The 14,209-nt window shown below is 47.8% G+C and overlaps 1 protein-coding gene across 3 annotated transcripts in view; it reads left to right on the top strand.

The window, feature by feature from the left end:
* KDM5A (lysine demethylase 5A) overlaps positions 1-14,209 on the top strand; it is a 937,903-nt gene that overhangs the window by 174,370 nt on the left and 749,324 nt on the right. For all 3 annotated transcript variants that reach the window (XR_015307532.1, XM_086952835.1, XM_086952834.1), the window contains one exon: positions 5,078-5,259. Coding sequence is in view for 2 of the 3 variants with exons in the window: in XM_086952835.1 (XP_086808961.1) it covers positions 5,078-5,259 (182 nt within the window). In the remaining variant the exon portion in view is untranslated. The remainder of the gene's footprint in view (positions 1-5,077; positions 5,260-14,209) is intronic.

The raw sequence follows: 14,209 nt of genomic DNA, 5'->3' as shown, positions 1-14,209 counted from the left end.
TGGGTGTGTGCGTGTGGCTCTGGGTGTGTGCGTGTGGCTCTGGGTGTGTGCGTGTGGCTCTGGGTGTGTGCGTGTGGCTCTGGGTGTGTGTGTGTGGCTCTGGGTGTGTGCGTGTGTGTGTGTGGCTCTGGGTGTGTGTGTGGCTCTGGGTGTGTGTGTGTGTGGCTCTGGGTGTGTGTGTGTGGTAGTAATTGCTGTCTGCTGAGCTTGTCCGTAGGGTACAATAGGTCTCACATTTGCGAGAGATTAAGCTAATGGCAATGTAAATAACAATGCCATTTATTTATCTGTTTTCAAAACCAACACATAAATACAAATGTTGTCATTTACAATGCCAATAGCTCTAACTTTTCAAAAGATGAAACCATTACATTGTATATGTTTGTTCGAGTCTTCGACTCCGAACGGTGCCGGTAGGGATGCCAGATTTCAAGCCCTGTGAGGACTGCGACCGACTGATGACGGTCACCGACCCTCACTGCCGGTGTCTTCACTGTCTCGGCGTCGACCAAGACGACAAGGCCTGCCCCGACTGCCGAGCCCTGACTTCAAAAGCTAGGCGGGAGCGGTCCCGCAAGCAGATCGAGCTCCGGCAGTCGGCCCGCGCCGTTAGAGGTCCCGATCCGGACGGAGGTCGAGGGACCGGTCGCGGGGCGGAGCCATCATAGCTCCGGGAGTTGACATCACTCGTCGGGCTCGAAGTCGTCAGGTAAGCACAAGAAGTCGAAGAGGCGTCATCGCTCTTCCGACTACCCTCCGCTGACTCCCCCGACGCGGCCGGGGGTTCGGGTGACACCGCCCACGCGGCTCCGACGGTGTTGCGGGCGTCGCAACCTGCCCCATTCCCTCCGGTCCCTGGGCAGCAAGCGACACCAGAGGAGGTCGAGCGCTTCCTCATGGCCATGAGGTCTCTCTCCTCCGACAGGCTCCGTGGCGCCTTCGGGCCCAGCAGACCCGTCTGGTGGCCCTAGCGGGTCGGGTGCTTCAGCCCCGCGCCGGCCGGTGCTTCGGCCCGACGCCGCCGGCGCCTTCGGGTCCGGTGCCGCAGGTCCTGCTGGATCCGCTTCTGGATCCTGGTCGTCGCCGGTTGACCGAACGACCTCACTGGCGCCGGACCCTAGGGTGTCACCTCCTGCGCCGTCTTCGGGCGCCGTCGTCCCCAATACCTCCCTCGATCCGGTTCCGGCGTCGGAACGGCACCTTTGGGCGCCGCTTTCGACGCCGCTTGGAGAATTATACTTCACTGAACCGGCCCCATATTTTGACAACCCTGAATTTCAGGACATGGGGGACGAGGAGTATTGGGAGGGGTCTGAGGACCCTCTGACACGTGAGTGTCAGTCCCAAGAGGACTGGACAGGTGAAATTGGGGATGCCAGTGGTCTGGACACTTTGCCAGACACTGGTTTTGTCTCACCCCCTACCATGGCTACGGAGGAGGGGGCAACCTTCAGTGTGGTGTTGATGCGGGCGGCCAAGGCCTGGGGCCTTGAGCTTCCGTCGCGGCGTGAGGACTAACCTCCTCACTGAGGTCCTTAAACCGAAGTCAAGCTCGGCCGAGCCTCTGCTGTCGTTTAATGAGGCCTTGACTGACGGTCTTTTGGGCACTTGGTCCAGGCCCGCTACAGGTGCGCCTGTAGATAGGAACGTGGCCAGACGCCATCGCCCAGCCCCGGGCGACCCTTCTTTCCTGTCCACCCATCCCACCCCCGAGAGCCTGGTGATCCAGGCCTCCAACTCCCAGATCGCATTCACGTCTGCTCCGCCTGATCGGGAATCCAAGAGGTATGAGCAATACGGCAAGAAGGTGTTCTCCTCCCTCAGTTTGGGACTGCGGTCTTCCAACACCGCATGCCTCTTGGGCCGCTTCACCCGCTCTCTGTGGGACACGGTCGCGGACATGCTGCCACAATGCCCGGCGGATCAAGGCTAAACTCACCCAAGCCCTTGTGGAGGGTTGAGATGCAGCACGCTATTCCATCCGGTTTGGGCTGGATACCACCGACTCACAGGGCAAAGCGATGGCAACGACGGAGGCAATTCTTCGCCACGCCTGGTTGAGGTCTGCCAACTTTTCGGCCGATGTCCAGAATACCCTCATGGACATGCCGTTTGATGGCCGTCGCCTGTTTGGTGACAAGGCAGACCATGCGCTTGAGCGCTTTAAGGACTCCAAATTGATCCCCTAGATGCTTCCATCCAAAATATCATTTGTTACCTTCTACATTTACAAAGATGTAACTTGGCATATTCATCTATACGCCTACATCTCGCAGCAATTTCAGCATTTTTACAAAATAGACAACATCTGTCTCTATTAGAGTGCCTGCTATTAAAGCATTTAGGGAAGGATTAAAAAGAATCATTCCTCCCAGGTTACCACCCTCTCCAGTGTGGAACCTAAACATTGTTCTTACAAGGCTCATGGGACCACCTTTTGAACCTCTACACAAATGTGAACTGCAATTCCTCACATGGAAAACCGCTTTTCTAGTAGCTATTACCTCTCTTACGATAGTAAGTGAGATTCAAGCTTTCACTATACAGAACCTTTTTTACAAGTACCAGGTAATAAAGTGGTTCTCAGAACAAATCCCAAGTTCCTTCCAAAAGTCATTAATCCGTTTCATTTAAACCAAACTAGCGTTGCCAGTGTTTTTCCAAAACCCAGATTCTAGCAGAAAGAGCTCTACACACACTAAAAGAGCTGTCCTCTATTATATAGATAGGACCAAATCCTTTTACAAAACAAAGCAATTGTTTGTAGCTTTCTCTCCACCACATAAAGGCAACCCCATCTCTAAAGCTGGAATTGTAAAATGTATACAAATATGATATCAAAAAGCAAAACGTACATTAACAGTTCCTACTAGGGCGCACTCCACACGCAAACTAGAAGCCTCCATGGCTTTCTTAGGGAACATTCCTCTAGAAAACATCTGCAAGGCAGCAACATGGTCTACAACACACACCTTCACTAAACACTATTGTGTTGATGTGCAAGCTAAGCAGGAAGCTGCAGTAGGCCAAACTGTCCTCAAAACCCTCTTTCAAACTACTGCAACAGATACAGGTGACCACCACTAAGGGGAGACACTGCTGCACAATCTATGCACAGTGTAAGATCTGCAGCTCATATTCCTCGAACGGAAATGCTACTTAAAAGTATGCATCTGTTCTTGGCATGTAGAGCTGCAGATTGTTACACGCCCTTCCGCCTCCCTGGGGCCTGTACCTGTTCCAGTTGTATCTTAATTAGATATACACGCATGGACATCCTTTCTTCTTTCTACAAACTCCATCATTTTCCATCATGGTGAAAAACAATCTAAGGATGTAGCCGATGCCCATGCGCACTATCGTCTAAGGGAGGAGTCGCCTATCTTGTGACTACAAAGACTTCTTCCAAGACGACAATAACATGTAATCATCTGAGCCCAACACCAGGTGGCGATCTAATGCACAGTGTAATAATCTGCAGCTCTACATGCCAATGACAGATGGATACTGCTAAGTAGCATTTTCTTTTCACCACAGTTCAGAATTACAAAACAAATTTGCATAATTTGTACTAATTCTGATATATTTTGCATCATCAGCACAGTTCATTTTTTTGTTTCTTAAAAAAAAAAACCTAGACCCACCCTTCTCACATACTTACTCAGCAGGATTGTCGCATAAATTCTCTCATTTTGAAGGCAGAGAAAGAAGAGTAAACAGAGTTCTCTTGAAAGACAGAGTCTGACATTTGACCTCTGTCTTTGAATGCACAGCAAATGTGACAAGATAAGAAAAAGCAAGTTTGTGGAAGAATACAGTAAATAAGAATTTGGCAACCAGAGGGACAATCTCAAGCTGGACAGCCACATGCCAATAAAGCCAGCAAACTAAAAGCCAGGAAATGTGAGTTGCAAACCACAAAGCCAATGGTCAGCCATGGACGTAATGCATTCCCTGGGAAGCTTTCAGAATGTCCACAAGATGCTGTTAGCAAACCAGAAGCTGTCTGATGGGCTTCGACCGAAAAAAATTCCTATTCACTAGTACGGATCCTTACACAGTATGCTGCCACCATCATGCTAGTGTTGCTTAACTGTTGGTGAAGGCGGTAGCCTTCCTTCACTCTGAGGGTAGCGCTTTGGGCGCCCCTCCTTGTCCAATAATAATTCAATCTGTGAGATGGGCCTGTGTCATGATGCACATGCATTATTTATGTTCACCGGTGACAAAAATCAGCATTACGGATCCAGACAATAGTACTGGTGGGCACTTAGGGCAGGTGTATCCTTCTTTAACCATGCAGTTGTAGGGTTTAGAAAAATACATTTTTAACAGAGAGGGATATAGTCATGACTGATACGGTCAGTGGAGCAATTCAACTGGGTCTTTAAAGAACATTTCCAGTTAGCCTTGCCAGGTGATTTGGACTGGAAACAAGAATGAAGGAATTTATTTATTTATTTATTTATTTATTTATTTATTTATATTAGCAGCGCATACAACATACATCTCTATAGGTTTCCCACTTTTTTTGTTGTTGAGGGTGAAGTAGTAGGCATTTTACTGAGCAGAGAGTGTTCGAAGAGGTATTAGGATTTTGTGGTGTTGGATGATGAAAGAGTTTTGAAGAAAAGTAAGATTTCCGTCTGGTGCCTGATGTTATGAGAGACAGTTTTCTATTTAATTTCCATAATAGGCTGTCAGTTGAATAAGGATAATTTAGACATGAGGAGAAGGGAAGAGCTATATGCTTCCTATGCTATCGGATAGACTATGTAAGTAGATAGTCAGGCTATTTCTTTATTTTTATTTATTCCTTTTTTGTCTAGATTAGGTGGAATTGAAGAGAAACATTTCCTGTTCTTTGTGTCCTGTGGTGGTGATGTTTTGTGGGTTTATTTGGCCCCACATTTGGTGCCCATTTGCAGTTGCTGGTGGATCTGTATATGAATTTACATTTAGATATAAAGTATTGCATTATCATCCCTACTTGTTCAGAAGATTCATTTAAGATTATACCTGCACCTTTTACATATCTATTGCTGCTGACTCATGTCTCGCTCACTTGTCTTGGCAGGAATATGCAAATTCTGGCTGGAACCTGAATAACCTGCCTGTGCTGGAGCAGTCGGTTCTTGCTCACATCAATGTAGATATCTCTGGTATGAAAGTGCCATGGCTGTATGTTGGAATGTGCTTCTCATCCTTTTGTTGGCACATTGAAGACCACTGGAGCTACTCCATCAACTATTTGCACTGGTAGGAAATCTTATTCACTTCAATCTTCCCTTCTTGCGTCAACATTTATGTGAACCACAGTAATGTCATACTTAGTAGGTCTTTCCTCTCTTGGCAAGCTTGTTCTGCCTTCTTTCAGTTACCATATCAACAAACAAAATAGCTGTGGGTTGTTTGACAACTTTTATTGGTGTCTTTCTTCAGCTCATCATGATGAAGTTTGGAAGCATCGGCAGGGTTTCTGCAGCAGATTATTCTCCCCAAATTATAACCATCAAATAGTTTTCGGTTTCCAGACCACATGTGAGAAAGGGCGTCTTTTTGCATGGTTAGCCCCCACTTTAAGCCTGTTTTTGATGTGGTTTTGATTGTAGTGCACAAGGTCCATGGCCATCCAGGTCCCCTATGCCAGTGCTCCTTCCCTTAAGACATATCCCCAATTTGTACTTCTACCCCCTTTAAGTCGATAGTAAGTGGTATCCTGGTACCTTGGGCCTGGGAGCTTAAAAAGGTCCCCATGGACCCTCCTCACACGGAACGTGCCACTTCCCTTGCAACTTGCCTGCCTTTGCGAGGAGAAAAAACTACAAAGTCGACATGCATCCTGCCTGGGTGCCATGCCAGACAGCACTTTAGAGAAAGTGCCATCTTTCTTACATTAGTATGCCCCCACTTTTTGCTGAACTGCTGATGTGCTTTGACTGAGTGTGCCCTGGGCACCTGCCAAACAGGTACCCAGGGCCTGTGTTCCTTCCCTAAAACTGTGTTGAAACTAAACCCCAATTGGCATCTCTGGCCACCTATCAGCCCCTAGTAAATGGTACCCTAGGTATCTAGGGCATGGTGACCAGAGAAGACCCCTAAGGGCTGCAGAACTTATTGTGCTACCCTTAGGGGCCCTGTACCCTGACACCCATACAATGCCTTTGCAGGCTGAGTGTCTAGGTACAGAACTAAACAAAGAGTTGAAATGGCACACATCCCTGTGTGCCTTGTCCACAAGACCCATTGCCCTGGCCTAACTCAGTCACCCCTTTAGCTGGGTGCCCTATGCCAGTGGTGTGGGCACAGGTGCATGAGCCCTGTGCCCCTACAGTACCCAGGGCCATTCCTGGGCACTGTAAGTTCAGTGATGACATTAAGAGTATATGGTGCTGGGAGGTTGCCCTTACGAACTCCACAGCGCCATAATGGCTCCACTGAAGACGGACAAGTTTGATATCAAACAACAACAAAAAATTCTTCCCCTTATTCCCATTGTATATTTATGTAATGATAGTTTTAATGCTGAGTCTTATACTTGTTGTACAAGCTTTTATGATATTTTTATATCGAAATAAAGCCTATCAATCAATCGATATCAAACTGACAACAGTGTGGGATTTAATGTAAAATGCACCAGATGGCATCTTTGAGATGCCCCCTGAAATCCTAACCTACAATCCACAACTGGTCTGAGAGTCTGCCTAGGCTGCCACACAGCAGACCTGTTGCTGGACCCCTGGGTGGAGAGCCCCCCGCTTTCCTTGGCCTGCAGCAATGCACATCCTGGGCGAGCTGCGAGGTCTCGTCCCCCAGGATTGACAGTGGGAAGCTTCAAAGGCCTGCCGCCCTTGTGAGCTTCTCCAGACCACTTGCTGCACTCAGCAACTGGCCCCCACCAGCTCTGACCCCCACTTTGGCGGGAAGACTGGCGGGAAACCCTATGTCAGGAAGGAGGGTGTGCCAGCCTGTGCCAACCCCGCCCCTCAGGTGGGAGAGGCGAGGTGAAGCACGACCCTGAGCTCCGGCCATCTTGAAGATGGGAAGCTCAGCCCAATCACAGTTAGGCTCCTGCCCCACTCCCACTGGAGAAGAGCAGGCTAGGGGGTGTACTCACCCCAGGACAGGGACCTATTAGTCCCTGCCCTTGCCCTACCTGTAACGCCCCTAAATTCAGTATTTAGGGGCACCCTGAACCTTCCTTCCTCAGATCCTGATAAGAAAGATGAAAGAAGATCAAGAAGAAGAAGACCCACCGTGCAGCTGCTAACAACAAGACGACACCAACTGACTTTGCCCCAGCCCTACCGACCTGTCGATCCTGGAACCTGCTCCTGCTTAATTCCGGCGACTCCTGCGGACAGCAACCTTGGACAACCCGGAGGACCTGCCTGCCTTGACCCTCTAACAGACTGGGACTTCCCTGGGCTGAGGCTCTGCTCCAACAGCAATACCCCTGGTGCAAGCCAGGAACCGCAAATCCAGCCCACTCTGCACCCGCCAAGCCCGGCCCGTGCACAAGTGATCCAAGACCACGAGGCCGTCCCCCTGGTGAGTGGTGTGAGAAGGTGGCCTGATATGCAGTGCTCACTATTCTAGTGATCACTATGTATCAGTCCAACAACCCTTATTGATGATTGGTTGTAAGTCAACCTTATAGACCAGCTATCCTAATAGCGTGGATACGAGCAGTCTAAGGCTAAAGACTCGAGAGGGCGTGTTAAGGCAGCTGTTATACCACACATATACCCCTTGAACACCAAGTGAAAGGACACCACACAAGTGTTATGAAAATAAACAGTGTATTTATTAAAATCACAACAGCCCTGTACTCTTTATGAGGACAGGGTACTAAGCACAAAACAAAACTCTTACGAAAATACTTAAGTTAGCACAGTATATACAAATGCCCGAGGGGCACGGAAAACCATATACTCTGAAAGTGGAATGCGAAATTACTAGCAGGTAAGTACAGTACTACTAGGCTTTGGAATCGCTAGATCTTGACTATAGAATCTTCAGATTACTTCTAGGAGACCCAGGGGACTCGGGTGCAGAGTGTGCACTCTCACGCGTGTTGCGGGACAAAGTCTATGGTAGCTAGATTTCACAGAGTTAGTGTTCTCGGGCGAACCCTACCTGGTGGGAGGAAAACGAAAGTGGATTCTGACCCTTGGATAGTGAGGCTATGCTGGGGCACCGAAATGCCGAAGTTACCTAGCCCAGGGGCTGCAGCTGCATAGGTCTCAAAAGACGTCGGGACGTACGTACGTACGCTGGTCTAGAGGAGACCATTGAAAGACAAGAACCGACTTTTGAGATGAAAGGCCATATGACCCAGTAAATACCCTAACAGGGTTTCTTGATAACCAATGCGAGCACATGCCATTCATGACCCCTGATAGTAATCAGTACTCCCCTTTCAGATGAACGTGGGACTACAAACTGTAAAGAAAGGAACCCATGCCGGTCCCCCTACAATGGCTACCCAAGGGCCTGTGAAAAAGTAAGCAATCCTACACTTGACCTCTCGCACTAGTGTGCTATACTGTGTTTCTATACTACATGATACACTCATTGAGAATTATTATCCTTAGGCGCTCCTGTCTCCCTCTGTCCTGAAGAAGACCCCAGCATGAGGACACAATCTACCCTTTAACCAGGGGGTCGAAACGTAGGCCGGATTATACTCATTCTCCAATCATAGGACTAATTAACTGATTGTAACGGATCCTATGGTTAAGAGCATATTGGAACTGCAGATCAATACAGACTGTGAAGGACCTATATACCACTGTGATTGTTTTTAAGTCACAACCACCTTTACCCAGTCCCCACTTCTTTCCCATCACACCCATCCCACTCAACTGTTTCCCTCTTTCCATCACTTCGAGCGCATTGTAAATATTATCATTCGGATCAGACTGTGTTGTTATCTTTACATGGAGCTTTTTTTGATATGATATGTATATGAGAGCAATGCCCGCTGGCATCTCTGCGATTCAATGAAGTAATTGTATGAACTGTGTTGATATTCTTCAAACCTTGGTACTCATTGACTCGAATTGGGTACCAGACCAATTTTGTGCTAAAGCAATGATTAAAAGGTTAAGCACACTTTGGGTGTTACTAAAAATTTCTTTTCAAACAATGCTTGAATAACATTTGATGTTACATTATATCGATAGACTCTGACCTTTTCTATTGTACCTACCATACTGACCCAGGTCAGAGAGTTCTTAGGGCATACCCCATTGTAACTCATTACTCAAAGCCTTCCTAGTCAGAGCTTTCAGGCCCATTTACGGCAGTACAGGAAGGCACCCCCAGAACTGCAGAGGCGGCTGAAGCGCCGGGGGTCTGCCTAACGGACGTCGCCCGCACGCTCCTCAGCAGGGGAACACTGAGTCACAGGGAATCACGGAGACTGTGGAGTGGTAAAAGACCGGCCGCGCCAAAGCAAAGGAGCCCCAGGGGCATCAAAAAGGCCCCCTCCCGCCCGCACCACGGAGGAGGACGCTGGCCACTGTGACTGCAAAGGGACACGGCAGCAGACCCCCGCTCCCCCCCCCCCCCTCACCCAGCAACGCAGAGACGACGACGGAGGAGTAGTGACTGCCACCGGCTGCCCCAGAAATTGGATGTGATCGGAGGATGTGGCGCCCTGCCCTGAGGAGCGGGATAAGTGAACCCCGAGACCAAAAAGAGCTGCAGGAGCAGCAGAAGTCCGCAGCATGCCCCATTGTCACTGTTGGCTACATGTAATCGTCTGACCGGCCTCATAGGGTAACACGGAGCCCTGATTTGACATCACGTTCACACAGTGCACACAGAGCTACGAAGGAGATGGGTCTGAGTCATTTTCGGAATACAACATAACAGTCCTTCAAAATTCGGCAAAACTCTGCTGGCAAGCGCAACAGGCACACAGTGCCTCAAGGTATTTATTTCTCCCAATCGCCCACCTAAAAAAACTACCTCCTTTGTTCAAAATGGCTGGGGCCATAAAAGTGTAGCCATAAATCCCCCCTTCCCCTTCCTACCTACCTCTGATGTCCACGAGGCCCCTCAGCTAACTCCCCCACACAGAGATAAGAATTCCTCTCAGCCAGACTGAGCATGGCTTGCTCAAACAGAAACAGAAAGCTACCCTTATGCTTAAAACAATAGCAGCAGACAGAGGACTGCGAAGGGAAACTGCTCCTCCCTGCTATCTAGATAACAGCAACAAACAGAGGACTACTGCCTCTATCTCACCTTTGTGTCGGCCATTTTAGACTAGTCTCTGGTGTACCTTTATTTTGAGCATTTGCAATGCACAGATGGATACCTCATATTTAAAAGAATGTCTGCCTATTATTGTAGTTTTATAGCTCTGCCGGGATTTTGAACAGTTGTAATGCACGGATTACTACCTCATATACCTATACCTATTACGCAGCAGTTCCTACTGGTAATGTACAGAGCGCTACCTCAACTTCTTCTGGCTGCTCGCTAATGTCATTTCTACCTCACGCAGATTTCTGGCAGCATCGGCACCTAGTCTCAGTATTTCATTCCGGATGTGTTTAATGTTCTTTTGTAAGTTGCACTTTACCATGAGGTATACCTCGCACACATCATCATGCAACTCTGTGGTTCACCGGTATCTTGTCTCAGTACATCATTAGTACCATTCTTGTATCTGATTATTGTTCATTTGTAAGCTGCACCTATCTCACCTTTTCCTGGAACGCACCGATTGATTCCTCATATATTTACGTATATTACTGTAAATTGTATTGTGTGCCACCTCATATTTTTTCACCTTGTAGTTTACCGTATGCTACCTCATATCTATTTTTGTATCCTGCCCGTATATTATATATTATATCAGTTTTGTATCTACACTTACACTATGTACTCTGTAATTTACCATATGTATTTGCTCTACCGCACACGCTTATAGTCCTGGCTGTGTTGGGTCATCACTTGCACCACCTTGATAATTTATAACTTATTAATGTGTAACCCACTGTACTCATTTGTCTTTCTGCATATCTGTACCACTATAGTGCATTAGGGCACTCTCCCATTGTACCCTACCCTTATAGATTATCAGTGTTATGCACTCTCCCATTGTACCCTACCTTTATATATTATCAGTTTTATGCCTACTCTTACACCTTATGCCTTAGAATTTACCGTATGTACTTGCTCTATTGCTCACTCTTATATACTGGTATGCTGCTTGATTACTACTGACACCTTGGTAATCTATAACTTATTACTGTGTAACCTATTGTATGCACCTGTTGTTTTGCACATTTGTTTTCCCGCACATCTGTACCACTATAGTGCACTAGTGCACTCTCCCATACCCATCTAACCCTTCAACGCGACATGGACTCTATCGGCAAACACACATACAAAATCAACTACCCACCATCACTCACCAAAAAAGCCGCCAAACGCTTTAAACACAACTTCCTTAGGTCACACCCGGAAACGCCCTTTGCTGACACCTACTTCTCACCGGCCAATGGATCCCTGAACACTGATATCATCTTCCACACCACACGCAGAGCACAATGGAGAAAAGCGTTCCGCACCCTACTCACCGTCTCCTCCACCAGAAAATCCGCACATAGTCTAACTCTCTCCATCACACCATCCCAAGTCTTCCCAGCCAGAGCCACCATCACTATTTACAATAACGGGATTGTCCTAGCACAATCGACAGACAGGAACCTGGAACTGCTAGACAACTTGTTCCCCACTTTCAAAGAACACCTCTCCAACTCACGGACAAACACTCACACCTCCCCCAGTCACACCAATCATGACCTCACAGCTACATACGCTTCATTCAGGGACATACCTACCACCCCTGACCTCCCATCCCCTACCCACAACCCCACTACCGCAACTCAGCACTCACACACAGAGACAGATCTCTCCCCCCCTTACACCGCTCTCTCTCCCGCCCCTTCTACCAATTCGCGGACCTCCACACATACCTTCAACACTCCTATCACACATACAGCGGGCATCAACACCCCGCTCGTCGCTGACAGCACAGCTACCACCCATAACACACCTAACGTAGTCCAGCACCAGAATAACACGCACTCCTACAAGTCCCCCCATTTATCCCCCCCCATTCTCAGTCCCCAGTACCCTCCAACCAACTTCGCAGAACATACCCACCCTCTTAATTTAACTCCCCCCCCCTTCAACAGGACCATCTCCAACCCTACTTCCCCTCCTACCCTCAGCCCCCTTGGCAACATGGCGGCCAAGGACAAAGGACTCGTAGACAAGGCACTTCTCCCCTCTACCTCCGTGCAAACCCAGCGCACACACGGTAATTCTTGGCGGCAGGCGGTGATCGGTCCGTGCGCGAATGAAGGTGACTCCGTGCTGTCGCACCACCTCCGCAGCGGATCGGCTGAGTCGAAGCACGCAAGGTCCGCAGTGCGCTGCGGAGCAGACAGGGTCCCGGGCCAGGGCGAGTCGCTCAATAACGTCGGTCTCCGGGCGGGTGGAGAGGCCGGAGGAACACCATTAGTACCAGCTCCGCTTCCCGCACATTTCAGTTCGAAAAAACACCAGGAAGACAAACAGGATTGCGGTGCGGGATTCCGGGGCCGGCGGAGCCGAAAGGCTGCACGTCCACTCAGGTCGCCATCTTGGCTCCTCCCCCTCAAGTCCGGGAGATCTTAGATCAACTTGAGTACCAGGGGGTGATTGAAACAAATGAACAATCCTTTGTCTCCTGTCTCCAAACCAGACAATTCATATTGTCTAGTATTGGACTACAGACACTTAAACGCTTGTTGCAAAACATTTGCAGTACAAAATTCACACAGTGCAGCACTGATGAACAACATCGTGCGCAAAAAATATAAAACAACATTAGATATTTCAAATGGTTTCTTCTGTCAAAACATTGCACCTGAAAGCAGGTATTTGACCTCTTTCTCAAGTATGGGGGCCATCTCCCCCAGGAATTTTCAGCCAGAGTAACAGAGTTACTACAAATGTATGATGATGAGGCATTATCTTAAGTCAATGACCTATATCTAACAGACGACGATTTGGACAGGCACTTGAAAAGAGTGAACACCATTATACTTGGGTTCGCATCTGAAGGGTACGAATTCAACTTTAAAAAATCACGGATTGCCCACCTCACTGTCCTATTTCTAGGATATGAATTATCAAGTGAAGGGAAAAGCCTGGCAGCCAATTTCTTAGAAAAATGTGCGCTGCTCCAAGCACCAAAAACGCTGAAAATTCTAGGTTTCTTGAATTTTGGAAGAACAAACGTTCTGAATTATGCAGAGAGGGTTAAACCTCTCTACAAATTAATAAAACCGGATTTGAAAAAAAATAATTGGACTCAGAAACACACAGAAATTTTACGTCCAATACAAACAGACATGTTAGTTAAAACAAAACTGCAAACACGCGTAAACGAACGCAACCTTGTAATCTGAGTCATCCCAAGAAGATGCGGATTCACGTACCTGACCTATAACGAAGGTGAAACGGTACCAATAGCTTACAAATCACACTTGTACACACAAGCTGAAATAAAATTCACTTCAACTGAGAAAATTCTCACAGCGGTTCAAACTGCTATAGCAAAAGAAAGAGCCCTGGCACAAGGAAAACGCATATCAGTCGTTACACCTGTACCTGCCTTAGAGGCAGTGACAAGAGCGAGCATTCCAAATGCTAAAGCTTTACATCCACGATGGATACAATGGGTTAATTCTCTTGTTGCAACAGACGTTGAACATGCTTTTGATCTCAATATGAAAAAACTAGAATATCTAGAATATGAACACGAATTTCCTCTGCTGAATGAAATTCTGCCTCTTGAACATTACGGCTGTATAATATATACAGAAGGATCAGCACAGCCCGCAATTGGGGGTAAACAAGCCTATAGTGTTGCGTGCGCGATTGTAAAAGGTCGCTGGCGCAAAGGTAAATTCCGACCTATTGTCACAAAAACTCAATCACTCGGAGACTGTACACCTCAGGGAGCTGAACTACAGGCTTTCAAGGTGACGCTTGAGAATACCGATTGCGAATTCCCCACACTCAGTGTGAGATTCGTATTACTGCGTCCAGTCTTACAATGAATACTTGCAGAACTGGGTTCAAAACGGTTTCAAAGATGTAAAAGGTGGCACAATAAAGCATAAAATGCTTTGGG

Source organism: Lissotriton vulgaris, chromosome 1_2 (assembly GCF_964263255.1).
Source record: "Lissotriton vulgaris chromosome 1_2, aLisVul1.2, whole genome shotgun sequence".
In the NCBI taxonomy this organism is placed as follows: domain Eukaryota; kingdom Metazoa; phylum Chordata; class Amphibia; order Caudata; family Salamandridae; genus Lissotriton; species Lissotriton vulgaris.
The sequence above is the reverse complement of the archived record's forward strand: the minus strand, read 5'-3'. Positions and strand labels throughout refer to the sequence as shown.